Raw genomic sequence first — 14,367 nt, forward strand, 5'->3', positions numbered from 1 at the left:
TTCTTCCTACAGTGTATCCATCTAAATATAAAATAAGGTAATTCATCTGAACTTAGGGGTTTTTTTTTTTTAGAAATGAATTGGTAGCTTCATTTCCAAGCTACCTGTCTCCAAATACTTATTTCTATACACTAGTGTTTAACTTAAAACAAATGTGTAAAACTGGAACCATTTACTTAAGCTACAATATGAATTTCAAAAGTGTCTGACGTGCTATTGTGCGTGGTGCCACGAAAAGCTCTTCTTCCATTTGGTTACTGAACAAATAGACATCTCAGATGACAAATAGGACACTCCATGTGATGACGGTTAAAAAAGGTGAGCTAGAGATGGCTCTCAAATTTCCACAACAAGTAGCGGTGTTACCAGCGTTTCATGGAAAAGCTTGGCTTTAGAGTTGAGTCAGACTTGGATTTGAAAACTGCCTTTGCCACTTGTTCATAGAGAGCACTTCTTTCCCACTCCTAAGTTTTCCATTTTGGAAAGGCAGCTCAGCTGTGTAACTGTGGGCCTCTCCCCAAGTAATGTGAAAGTGCTGTGAAAAATCTAAACTGCTAAGCAAATGAAGACACAGAAAATAATAACCTTGATACTCCCAGATTTTTTATCACTGAAATTATTTCCTAAATTTGTATCACATTGCAGCCCCTTATGTCGCTTTCTAGGATCGCCTCTCCCTGTCTCTCTGTATTCACTTTGGCCCTGGGAATGTGGGGTGAGTCGTTTATCTGAGTGGTAGACGTGGGAAAGTAGCTGGAAGGGCTCTGCTCAGATCCAGCTTTTACTGTCACGGGCCTGGGCGTGGTCACAGAGGGCGGACATCCCTCTCTGCACCCCTGAGCACGCCTCCGCGAGGGGTCTGCTGCTCTGGGCTGGTCCTGCTGGTCGCTGGGGAGGGGGTCTCCTTACTTCAGGGGTTCAGTTACCAGGCCCAGTTGGCTCAGACACTAGGCCAGCCCTCAGCCTGGTCTCCATCAGGAATAAAGAAGATACTTTGCCTTTGACTTTTTTTTGGTATTTTTTTAAAGTGAAGTATAGTTGATTTACAATGCTGTGTTAATCTCTGGTGTACAGCATAGTGATTCAGTTATTATATGTATGTGTGTGTATGTGTGTGTGTATATGTGTGTGTGTGTGTGTGTGTGTATATACACATACATATATATATTCCTTTTCACTATAGGTTATTACAAGCTATTGAATCTAGTTCCCTGTGCTATCCAGCAGGACCTTGTTGTTCATTCTGTATCCTTTGACCTTTCTTTGTTTACTGAAAGTCCCCTTGGATATGCCTCAACATTATTTGTTGGTTTCTAGATCCTCAGAATGTTTCTTAACTTTTCTCAGTTTCAGTTTCCTCATTTTCAAATTGAGGATTCATTGATATGGAGATTAAATGAAAATGTGCATTAAAAAATCTGGCACCAAGGCCAGCGTTGGCATGGTATAGTCGTTTCTACGTTTCAAAGGACTTTTATTTATATTAGTTCATCTGTTAAAATCTAATCATTTGTGGAGAAGACAGCAGAACCAAAAATATTCCAGTGCCACCACTGGTCCTTTACACACAGGGCACCTGTATTAAATCAACAGAGTCCATCCAGTTAGAAGAATGTACCTTATAAATGCCTAGGTATTATTTATTGATTCAAAAGCATTCACATTCCTATGTTAACAGCAATACTGCCACTTACTCTGTATCAACTCAAAGTCAAGGGCTGTCCTGAGGCCTTTACCTTCATTTGTTCTTTGAATCCTCAGGACCTGGTAGCCTTGGAGGTAAAATTATACTATTTTACAGATGAAGAAACTCAAGTTCAGAGATAGACTTCAAAAATTTGACAACACAAAGTCAATACCCAGCAGTGGGTGGCTTTTTTAATAGAACAGTGTGTTAAGGAGAAGCTCACATTAACTTAATAAGACCTTTTACTCCCACGTCAGCAATGACTGTGAACAGGCACATCATTTTTTATCTTGGAAGTAGTATCATGGATACCACGAAAATCAAAATACACATTATTCAATAGAGTCCAAAGCCTGACTAACGATGATATCTCTGTCTCCAAGAGCTTCATACTTTCCCTAAACAGTTTCTTCCCAGCCCTATTCATCAGAGGAAAGAGGAGACCAAGCACACCCTGGATTCACAAGGAGACACCCAGATGCCCAGGTCTGGAAATAAATGTCCAGGCACAAAGAAAAGGGGCAGAGGCAAGAAAGTATTTGCAAGGAAAAGAAAGAGAAATCCAGTTAACCCCAATGTAAGATAAGTCTTCCAGCTGCAGACTGTCAGCCCCCAGCTGGATGACACCACCTAAGGTCCTTGTCTGTCCGCTCTGCTATCTCTGGCAGCGGGCACAAGGTGATCCGGCAGATTAACTGGGGGCCTCGATATGCTACTGTTAACAGTGCCAGGTAGAGCTCACAGTAACAGGTCACATGGAAAACCCAGGGCATCTGATCTGAAAAACTGTAAACATGACCTAGTTGGGAAATGGCTGGATGTTGGAACCAGCCTGGGAGCCCAGGAAAGTAAAGGCTTGTCAAGGATAACTTCAGCCTGTGGCCACCCATTGGACAGGGCCAGGGCAGGGGGACCCATGGGAGTGTCAGATCCTTTAGACAGAGAATTGAAGGTTGGGTTAGATGTGGGCTGCATCACTTCACAGCCCAGTGAACGGCAAGCCAAAAAATGTCACTGAACCTCCACTTCTGCACTAGAGTTTGGACAGATAACATTAACTGCGCCAACTCACCGTGAGAATGAAAGGAATGAAACGACCCAAGTAATGTGAAAGTGCTGTGAAAATCTAAACTGCTAAGCAAATGAAAACACAGATAATAATAATCTTGATACTCCCAGATTTTTTAACATTGAAATTATTTCCTAAATTTGTATCATGTTGCATCCCCTTATGTAGCTTTTTAGGATCGCACATGTTTTATCAGACTGTAGGAGCAGCCTGCTAGATTAACAAGTAATAGTAGCATCTTGGCCCTCCGAACACTGCCCTATGAATGGGCTCTTCCAGGTCCACCACGCTTTGCTGATTCGAGTGGCACTGCCGCCTAGTGGTCGGCAGCGGAATGGGTTTAAGCAGGCAGAAGACCTCAATTTTATTCTTAGCTCTACCACCTAAATGCGACACTAGGGAAACTAAAATACTCTTCTCAGCCTCAGTCTCCCTGTCTGTAAAGTGGTAATGACCATACCTCAGCCATAAGGTGGCCGAGAGCACGGAATGAGTGATCCATCTAATAGAATGTGCGGGAGGTGCTGGGCTGAGTGGTATGATTAATTTGATCTATAGCAGATACTTCGTGAAATGGCCAACTGCTCCTGGAATAGGCGGCAGTTCTGTTTGGACATCCACCACCATGACTTGGAAATATTCTTTTAAGAAATGGATTCCATCTTAAAAGAAAAAAAAAGTCTAATTCCCAATAACAGAGAATAGAATGGGAGTTACCATGGGCAGTTACCATGGGGGGGGGGGGTGGAAGAAAAGGGGAGATATTGATTAAAGGGTGCAAACTTTTAGTTATAAGATGAATAAATTCTGGAAACCTAATGCACAGCATGGTGACTGTAATGAACACTAACATATTATATCCTTGAAAATTGCTGAGAATAGATCTCAAGTGTTCTTACTATGCACCAAAAAAGGGCAATTATTGGAGGTGATGGATATGTTAATTAGCTTGGCTGTGGAAATCACTTCACAATGCATACATATATCAAAACATCACGTACACCTTAAAAATGAATTCCATGGGGAAACTTTGACTCAGCAGCAAAATAAAAACTAAAAGCTTGCCAAAGCAGGTCTATTTTCCCTCAAGTACTTCTTTTCTTGAAATCAACTCTACTACCCCTAAGATTTATTTGAGACTTGAACACAAACCCTAACAAAGCTGGGTTCTTGGGATTTCCAAATCGGATTGATCTCAAGATAATTTAGCTACCAAATTCAACAAGAGAAGGGGAACCAAGGTCAGCCTAGAAGCTGACAGTGTTAACTCATCAACATCCAGCTCAGGATGTCTAAACAAACTGGACCACATTAAGTCAGTCACAACACCAGCCTCTCTGCCTTAAAAAAAAATCTGTTATCTTGCTGATCAATCTGTGAGAGGTGTTGAATGGATCACCTGAGTAATGCTGGCAAAGCACTTTGGAGAGGAAAAGCAGCATATTAAATGTCACTAGTCCACGGTGCTTATCTTCCAAGAGACTATCTCTAGCACATCTTTAATCCCAGACCGGTTACCTTCCACCACCATGCACATTTTGGAGAGCCCCTTAGACATCAGCTTAAACGAAAGAAATAGGAAGGTCAATCTGCTGATGAAGGAGAGGGAAGGGGGTTTGCAGGGAAAGAAGGAGAGAGCATCAGTACACCCAGCCTTTTGGGTTAGGCATTCTCCTTTTCTGTTAATGAGATCACTGAAAAGTGCTTAGGTCTTGAAAAAATAAACAGGAAATTTCCCCTGAAGAACTCTCCAATGTCCACATTACCTGCTAATATATCAAGCAGCACAATTCAATACATAACTAAATATTCATGACATCATCCTTAGCCTCAAAAAAGACCAAGTCTAACCCAAAGGCTCTGGAATCCTAGGCTGGGAGACAAATGAGAAGGATTACGGGGTGGAAGTGACAGTGGCCTCCAGGGACGTGGAGGCTATAATGAGGCCTCCAATAGTGACCACAGAATCCTCTCCACAGTGACTATCCAAACAGCCAGTGCAACTGTTCACACACTTTAAGTTAAACCTTCTCAACTGACCACCGTCTGAGGCCCTGCTAATAGTCCCCTGAGAAATAAACCACATGGGCAAATCTGTACTGAAAAAGGGAAGTCTGCAAGAAGATAGCAGTCTAATCAGAGAGGGACAGGGCCCTACAGCTGCCCCGTTTCTTTCTTTTTGCAGGTGCTCGGCATCTGTACCCAGAGAATTGAAACGAAATGGAAGGAGCTCATGCCTTAGTGATCAACTGTAAAGAAGTCCTTTCTACAAGTTTTTGCTTGGGAACACCCAAGTTTATAGTTATTCTCCTAAATCACAGCTCATTTTCTTTTTATTTTGTTAAAATGAGATTTATTTCTTGAGAGAAGGCATAAAATAAGGGAATCTCAAAGCTGAACTACATTTTCAGATGCTAGAAGACTTCCTTTGTTCCAACCTTGACATGTGCTTGTTCATGCAGGATTTGACCACCACCAATAGCAAGCGTATTAGTGAGGACAGAAACCCAAATTAAATGGGCTTAAGACACCCCAAGGGTGGGGGAAGATGGAGATTAATGTATGGGTTTATATAGTGGGAAAGTCTGGATGGTATAACTTCAGGCATGGCTGAATCCAGCTCCGGCTCAAAAGATGGTAGGGATGGTTTGTCTTCATGTTCCACCCTCAGCAGCTTTGAGTTGACATCACTTTTACAGCTTAGTAACCCTGAAGGCTAGACAGAGTCTCATTAGACTGGCTCAGATTTTATATTTCACCCTAATCTAATCAGTATGATCCAGGAAAATGAATCCTCTGAATGGCCAGATTTGAAGCCCACCTTTGGAGGAGAGGCAGAGATTTTAGCTCCTTCTAAACTACACTGACTGAGAAGACGGCGGGTGTAGGGGGTTGACTATCAGATCCTGTCACTGTCACCTAAAGAAGTGGGATGGGCGTCTGCAGGCAAAAACCCATTCCCTAAGTGATTTCTGCCCTTCTCTCATCTTTAAATAACCACCAGGAATCATACTGATTTAAATGTTTCTGCCCACAGTATACATCCCAACTACTTCTAGGGTCATTCAAAAGAAGTGTAATTAACTGAGTAACCTGAAAAACATTTTTAGGCCACTATTTTTCCCCTATTTTTTTAAACTGAAGTATAGTCGATGTACAATGTTGTGTTAATTTCTGTTGTACAGCATAGTGATTCAATTATACACAGACACACATATATATATTCTTTTTCATTATAGCCCATTACAAGGTATTAAATACAGTTCCCTGTGCTGTACAGTAGGACTGTGTTGTTTCTCTCTCTTATATATAGTAGCTGGTATCTGCAAATCCTGAACTCCCAATTTATCCCTCCCTAGACCACTGTTAGACCTTCTACCTCATATCTATGTAAAGGTCAAATATTTCTATTCCTTTAATGATGCCTTACATGCCATAATTTTTAGTATAATAATTTTCTCCATAACTTTCATAATTTGTCACTGAATATAAACTGGAGCTGTTGTCAGCTCCTTTTAAAGCACATTAAATAAGAACTTATTATTAGAATTAGAAATAAGCATAATGAAGAACATGTGTCTAAATATAATCGTCCATGCTAAAAAAAAAAAGGGGGATACAGATGATTGTACCGCACCCATGTTAAGAATACTAACAAGTCTGAGATCCTGGAGGACACATGTAAAGTCCTGGGCTCTCTGGCTCCCTTCAGGGCAGAGGTAGAGTGGACAACCTACAGCCAGCCAGCCAGCGACTCTGCCCCTGATCAGCTGTGTCCCCTGACGTGAATTCCTTAAGCTGTCTGTGCCTCCGTTTCTTCATCTTTTTAACGGAGCAAATAAATGATCCCATAGGGTTTTTGTGACATGTAAATGAGTTCATTCTAAATTGTTCTAAGCTAATTCTGCAACACTTAGAACAGTGCCTGGCACACAGTAGGAGCTGTTTTCAACACCATCACCACAAGCATCACCACCATATCTCCTGACGCTACGGGGTCTACTGAACAGTATTTCATTTATGCAGTGAGGACTGGCTGAGCTGGATCTTACACAGCAATTACGTAAGCCAGACCAGACAGTTTCCTTCAATAATTATGTCAGAAGAAATGAAAGAACCTGTTTATTATTTTCATGCTAGACAATCGGGCTTCAGTTGGGAGTAATCCCTTTTCTTTACTATCGCCTATTCGGAAAGGAATGTTTCCAGGCACAGATGTTGCTCTAGGACATCCTGACACAGACAAATCTCAGCTTATAGAACAAATACATTAGATGTTGACTGACCAATATACAGAAAGAGCCCAGCCAGAGCTGCTTTAAATCAGTGGTTCCTAACCAGAGGTGCATCCCAGAATCACCTATAGAACTTTCAAAGAGACAGTGGGGTCTCCCCAGCCAGGGAGACTCCAATTCTATGGGCACCTTGCTCTCCAAAGAGCCACTTAAGGATTCGAACGCGCACTCCTAGTTCAGAATTCTAACTAGGAATCAGCGGCTCTCAACTCTGGGTGCATTTAAAAACCACAAGCCCAGGCCCCCTGGATCAGGAACTGAGTGATCGTCTCTTTTAAAGAGATAAGGATGGGCTTCCTTCCCCCATCCTCCCGCCCAGCTCTGGCCTCCACCCCAGCCTTCAAGCCAGCACAGGTTCTGAGGAGCCTGGGGGCAGCAGGCCTTGCTGACGCTCCTGGGTCTTAACTGTACTTTAACTGTGGTTAATGTGCAAACTGGTTAATCAGCGCAGGATAAGAGACAACTGTGCTTGGTATGGGTGAGGTCTACTTTTGTCAAAAAAAAAAAAAAAAAAAAAAAAAAAAAAAGGACATTCATGGTAAGTTAATTTTTATTCATTTTTCACCTTTACTTGTCAAAGCAACTTTAACTGGGCAATGACAGGGCAGTTTTAAATGTGACAGAAAGTCATATATTATTGCTTTAGGAAGGCTCAATATTTTAAATTTCTTGCACGCTTTCAGGCAGAATCAATATTGCTGAGGAATTCCATTTTGGAATTTATAAATGCAGATTTTGAGGCATGATAGACAAACTAACAATTTTTTGTCATTTATTTCTAACATAAAGTGTTTCAGTGCACTTCTGAAGAAAATGCATCTCATTACTCATGCCCAGCATAAGCAGACTCTTCCCTCCTAAAGCCCTTCTTTTGAGGAATTAGCCTTTCTCTCTCTTCTATAATAAACGAGACACGAGGGACTAAATCAGTTAATATACCTCTTTCAGTTTTTTCCCTTTCCTCCAAGTTTTTATTTTATACAAATAAAAAAGTTGAAAGAACTGTATAAGGAATACCCACATACACTCCACCTAGATTCAGCAACGAACATTTCGCCATATTTGATTTTTCTGTCTCACTCCATGCCTATACAGTTCTGGCTGAACCATTTGGAAATAAATAGCTGACAAAGATTACTTCACTCCTGAAAACTTCTGCATGCACACCCCTGGAAGAGAGAGACTCCCCTGTCTAGCTTCACTACTGTTGTCCCTGCTAGGAAAGAACACTGGTTTCTTAACGAGATAGCCAATACATTTTCAAATGCCCCCAACTGTCCCTAAAATGTCTTTATGATTTTCATATCTTTTTTCCAAATCTGTGGTGAATTTATCACAGAGTCATGTGATATGCTCATTAAACATGCTAGTTCCACAAGAACGCCTGTCAGACCACGGGTTCTCTGTGGCCATTAAAGAAAGCAGCCTCTTGCTTCTGTAGTTATCAATTTAAGATTTGTTTGTAAAGATTTCAAGGCGTCCTAAGCTCTCCTTTCTCCTCACTGGCACGCAGGAGGCTTTGTGACGTCCACAGAGGTGTTTCTGAAATTGAAGCAGGAACCAACTACACAAAAGGACATCAGTTTTACCCCAAAAGTTCTCTCTAGCCTTCATTTCTGATCACAAATCCTCCATTCTGAGTAAAGGCTGCCTCGCCATGCTACCCGAGTACGCAGGTCTTGGCAGAAGCTGATGGTGATGGGTGAGAACCCCAAGCAGCCTGTCCACAGCCTACAGCACCACATTCACATTGTACTTGAAGGCTGATGTGCAGAAACTGAGAAGCTGTGCAACTAAGATAGTAAGAGTGGTGGTGGTGGCTGTGGTGAGGGTGACGTCATGGTGAAAATGGTGGCGGTGGCCCCAATTTCAGGCTCTTGCCCCCTAAACAAGAATATATTCAGAAATATAAACCCTTAATAGGTTCAATCAAGGACCTGTTCTTCCATTACAGAAGTAGACACATGTGGTACATGACAGCAAAGTGTTACTGATAACCAAGGCATCTCCTTTCACCTGCAATTTTCTAAGTTTTATGGGTTTTCCTTAGAGCACAGAGAATTTCAGGTATTTCTACACTTGTGACATCAATATATCCACTAACATTTCACTTCAATTGGGTCCATAAAGAGATCAGGATTACTCAGCTAGGTAGTGACCACAGCCAACCAAGCAGAGGATTCTTCAGAAAATCTCAACCAATACCTGGGCAACACTTATACCTAAGAGCTTAGCTTCAGGTTCTGAGACAAGTGCTTTCTCTGTGGCCAACACCCACTTAAGCCATGGGATGCACCTATAATCATTCCACATAGGGTGTTTTGTTCGACCAAACACTGAAGAGCCACTGTGAACACTTCTGTAAGGCCTGCTTGCTAAGAATGTTCTAGAGAGTATAAAGCATTAAAATATGTACCGCAGGTCCTTGTGAAGTACAACATACATCTGTAGTGTCTCGAAGTCGGCGTCTCCAGACTGGTGGGAGTTCCAAGGTCTGACTACCTCTAACTTGGTGATAACAAGTGTCTATCACTTACTCATCTGCTCCAGTTCATCTTCATTACACAGTGAATCAGTAAGTCCAGCGTGATTTCACCAACTATTTACATGGTTTAAATATTATAGGCCACCTTCAAAATTAGTTTTATGGTCCAAACAGTTTCCTCCATCATCAGCTCCTAACCGTCCACATTTAAAACCAGGTATTGTGTGTATCTAGAATAACGAACCGCCCTGAGCCCCTGTGCGGCAGGACTCTGTCGCTGGGACTTCCTGTAATAAGCCAGCATCTATTCAACCACAATCATCGGCAAGAAGAAATTGCACAAACACCAAATGAACTGAGCAGAGATTCCGGTAGAAAGCAAAATACTACCACATCTTGAGAAAGTCCATCTCAGGCAGCTTTGAAGCTGAGGGACCAAAAAACATGACCAATCTAGTCTTTAACTCACTAAAAACGATTTCAGCAAATTCCAACGTGCATACATAGTTTAGCAAAATCAAACATTCACATGACTAATGTCAGCAGCTTTAGCTCCCAATTATTCTGAACTCTCTTTTTAAAAAATGGAAAGATTTATCCCACAAATGAGGAAGGTATCCACACCTTTCCCAGGACTTTCTAAGTTTCTCTCTGTGGGATTTTAGAGGCTTACTTGCAGAAGAGAAGGATATTTTTATTTATGGTAAAACTGATCTTTTCTTTAACTGGCAATACAGGTAGACTTACAAATGCAAGATCACACGTGCAGAAAGAAGAGTTTTTGTCATGCGACAACGAGCGTGACTCAACCACGAATGGAAGTTGAACAGTCGAAGGCTGTTCTATGAAGCGCACACGTACCTGCTCCTTGGATGGGACCAGGAGTTCTTCGATCATCATGCTGTCGCGGGCGTAGGAGCTTCTGTTCAAGGTGTAGGACCTATCCGAACTGAACGAGCGGAGGCTGTTGTAGTTACAGTTAACCATTCAAGAGTGGCAGATGATGATGAGATGGATAAAAGAACATTAATGCATGCAATTTCGAGAACAGGCAAGATGGCTAAAAATATCAACAAAAGTCGCTCTTGAGAAGACATCATCAAAAATTAAATTCCTTGCATTTGAGGAAATTTCTTAAGCTTAGACCATCTCACAGTCAAGCTTTGTTTAAAATTAGGCCAATTGATGGTAAATCTGTGAGAAGATGAAATGCATGAAAACTCTGGATGCTGCACTATGACATCGAACCAACATGACAATTGAGAAGAACCAGATGACTCCAGATAAATTTGATAATTTGAGAGATTTTTCTTTAAGACCTAATTTTAGAGTCTCCTCTCTTTCTGGTCCATATTTGTCTAGTTTAAACTATTGAGTGGGATTATGTCTGCTGTAAATGTGTCTGTTAATAAGTCTTTGCTTACTAGATATGGGTTTAACCTATTGAGAGCTCTGGTTTATAGTTGCTACTCATGAAAGACATGAAGAAGGACATAGCGTTATGAATACACCTGACAAGATCTCCTTCGCCATCTTTCTGTCCTTGAAAAACTCAAATTCCATGTATAGTTATTTTGTCTTCCCTTACTATCCTCTATTTCTTGGCTCCTTCTACTGTTCTCCTTTCTAGCCCCTCTCAAATCCTCTACACAGCCTTTGAACTTCCCAGAGTGTAGGCCCCCTGACCTCCTGAAGTGCCACTCACCACCCTCACCTCTAAACACCAGTAAAATTTGGGGGATGGGTGAAATGAGTGAAGGGGGTCAAAAGGCACAAAGTTGCACTTATAAGATAATTATGTCTTGGGGATGCACCGTACAGCATGGTGCCTATAGTTTATAATATTATTTTGCATATTTGAAAGTGGCTAAGAGAACAGATCTTAGAAGTCCTCATCGATAAGAAAAGAAAACATGTAACTCCGTGTGGTGATGCATGTTAACTAGTCTTACTGTGGTGATCACATTGCAATATAAACACATATCGAATCATTACGGTATATACCTGAAACTAATATAATGTTACATGTCAATTACATCTCAATTTAAAAAAGAGAGAGAGAGACCAGCAGGGTATGGGACCCTGGTGACCCTGCACACGTCCACAAAGGACACGCAGGCAGACTCAGATTCACCCGAGCCTTGGCAGAAGCCCTTGTGAACCTTCAGGAACACAGGGGATGGAGGCGTGTGGAGCTGCTTGGAGGCCGCCTCCCACTCGCTGCCCTACCTCACCTGTCATGGTGGGCTGTCGGGAAGTAGCTTTTCATTGCCTCCCATTTTGAGAGGGGTCTGAGGCTCCCTGCTGCACTCTCCTTGGAAGAGAGTGCAGAGTACAAGACATCTTAGCTGTGGTCTGGCACTGGCTCCGCAGCAGTGGGCAGCCCATGACTCCTGTGGGATACAAACAGCTCTGCCTGTTTCGGTGGCATCCTTTCTGGTGTGGAGGACAAAGACTGCGGGAAGCTGGCGCTGCCTATGAAGTAATGAGCCGTCTGAATCTAAACGTGGCTGTGTGAATCTTTACCAGCAGAAGCAGTCAGACTTTGGCCCTTGGCCTTGCTTTCTGTGTACTTGACACGGAAAAGAGCAAAGAAGAGGTAAATAAGGAATGATTCTGTGCTTGCACAAAACGATTCATTTCCCCACTGCTTATACTAAAGGCATGTATGGATATATTTGGGATATGCTAAAGAGTGTCCCAAAGTGGGCATTTTTATGCCAAGATACAGAGGCCCCTGAATGGCAGGCATCATTCTAAGCGTAGGTACACCCTGCTGGGATTGGAGCCATAGTTCTCTCCAGGATCTCGGGGGGATCTCTGACCCCCAAATAACCATCATTCTACAGAGGCATTATTGAGTGTATTCAGCAAATATTTACTCAGTGACTATTATGAGCAGGACACAGTATTAGAAACTGGATACAGAGGCAAAAAAAACCCCCAAAAACAACCCAAAGTCAGTCATATCCCTCCATGGAGCTTACCTAGTAAGTGTGTGACTCTGGGCTGTGGCCCAGTCGGGCCTCCAGTACCCAGTCATGTGACCCACAGCTCTTTCCTTTTTTCCCCTATTTCCGCTGCAAACTTTTGTTGCTGTTACTCTTATTTCTAGCCCCCGATCTTCTCTCAGATACAAGATAAGCCTCTCAAAAGCAGGAATTCTCTGTCTCCTCTCTAACTCAGCGCCATCCAACAGAGCTTTTGTATCCAATCAAATGAGGGGCATGTACTACATCTGCACCCTCCAGTATCCTGGGCACCTGAAGAGTCGCTAGTGTGACTGAAGAATTGAATTCAGTTTTATTTAACTCATCTTAATTTAAGTAATCTTATGTGGCTGGAGCTACACCATTAGATAGTGCAACTTCTACGTACTTACAGCAAGGCTCCATTTTGCTCCAGTGATGTGATTTGAGAGGCATGGGAAACGCTCCACACTCTGCATCGGATATTCATTTATTTAAATTATGGTTCCCACGGCACATGTTCATATTGGTGGTATGTGCATGAGAACGGTTGTACTGTATATGTGAGTAAACACAAGTTTTTTAAAAAATATTACATATTCATTTTAACACTAGTTTTTAAAGATATCTAAGATTTGTTGGTATTTATTTTTTAAACAATCTTTTAACTCATGTATGAGTGCCAACTAAAGAACAGAGCCTAGAATTGGGAGCCACCAATGGAAAAGTCTAAAGATGTCTACATTTTACATAATGTCATTTTATTTTGTTATTTTTTAAATTTTTGTAAGTGAAGAAATTTGTATTCAAGAAAATCTACTAAATCTTGGTAAGATAAATGAGAGTCATACAACGTGATCAGTATCATTAACATTGCTCTATGTGACATATGAACGTTGTTAAAACCCTAAGAGTTCTCATCACAAGAAAAAATACATAATGTCATTTTAACATAATTCCTACTCCCCATCAATTTACATGAGGCAGGTGGAGCCCGTTAAATGCATTAAGGTTCACTCTGAATTCTTAATACACCAAAGTACCTTCAGCTACTAAAATAAGAGATTATCTGGCTAGGGGTCTAGATAGCCTGGAATCGTTTTTAACTAAGGTCAACAATATTATTTGTAGCCATCAGCATCTCCTAAGTGTTAAACAGAGAAAGAGTTAGAAAAAAACACATGCCTCAGAATTCTAAAGTTATACTAATGTACCTAGCACAACTCATATAAAACAGCACCCAGCAAACAAACAGACCTTCAAATCAAGACTCTTCCTTTAAACCCAGTGAAATCTCTCCAGTTACTCCATGCACTATACCACTCTGTTACGGGAAATCAATACCTTCAGTATGCAGTCAATTTTGCCAAAGGAACATTACTTATCATACATTTAGTTACTTGCTAATTTTCTCAAGTCACAAAGCTGATTTTTCTAAAGCTCAGCAGGGAAACAAAAAAGGCAAAGCACATCACAGCACATCACAGCACAATGCTGAAGAAAATAAAGATGAAGAAATGAGTCGGGGAGGGAAGAGAAACACTGTCAAAGTGCTGTATCTTCTTACCTGATCTTGGGGCTATTTTTAAGTATTTTTAGAAAAAAACAGGAGAAGGAGAAAGCAAAAAAATCAGACAGGGAAAAAAGAAAAAAATGTTATGGTTGAATGAGTCACACATTTAATGCATTCCTTTTTAAATGTTACACTCAGAATCTTATACTTGGTAATACTCTAACAATACTTTAAAAAACATATCGGCTTTATAGATTTTTTTTTTTATATTTGCCTCTGAGCATAACATCAGTTGCCAATGTAAGAAAATGAGTTACATATAATAGCAACAAATAATAATGATGCAATC

At 41.3% G+C, this 14,367-nt stretch overlaps 1 protein-coding gene across 8 annotated transcripts in view; it reads right to left on the minus strand.

The window, feature by feature from the left end:
* Positions 1-14,367, minus strand: part of ANK3 (ankyrin 3) — a 472,635-nt gene that overhangs the window by 82,330 nt on the left and 375,938 nt on the right. For all 8 annotated transcript variants that reach the window (XM_074374055.1, XM_074374057.1, XM_074374056.1 and 5 more), the window contains one exon: positions 10,398-10,500. In XM_074374055.1, the coding sequence (XP_074230156.1) occupies positions 10,398-10,500 (103 nt within the window). The remainder of the gene's footprint in view (positions 1-10,397; positions 10,501-14,367) is intronic.

Source organism: Camelus bactrianus, chromosome 11 (assembly GCF_048773025.1).
Source record: "Camelus bactrianus isolate YW-2024 breed Bactrian camel chromosome 11, ASM4877302v1, whole genome shotgun sequence".
Lineage (NCBI taxonomy): Eukaryota > Metazoa > Chordata > Mammalia > Artiodactyla > Camelidae > Camelus > Camelus bactrianus.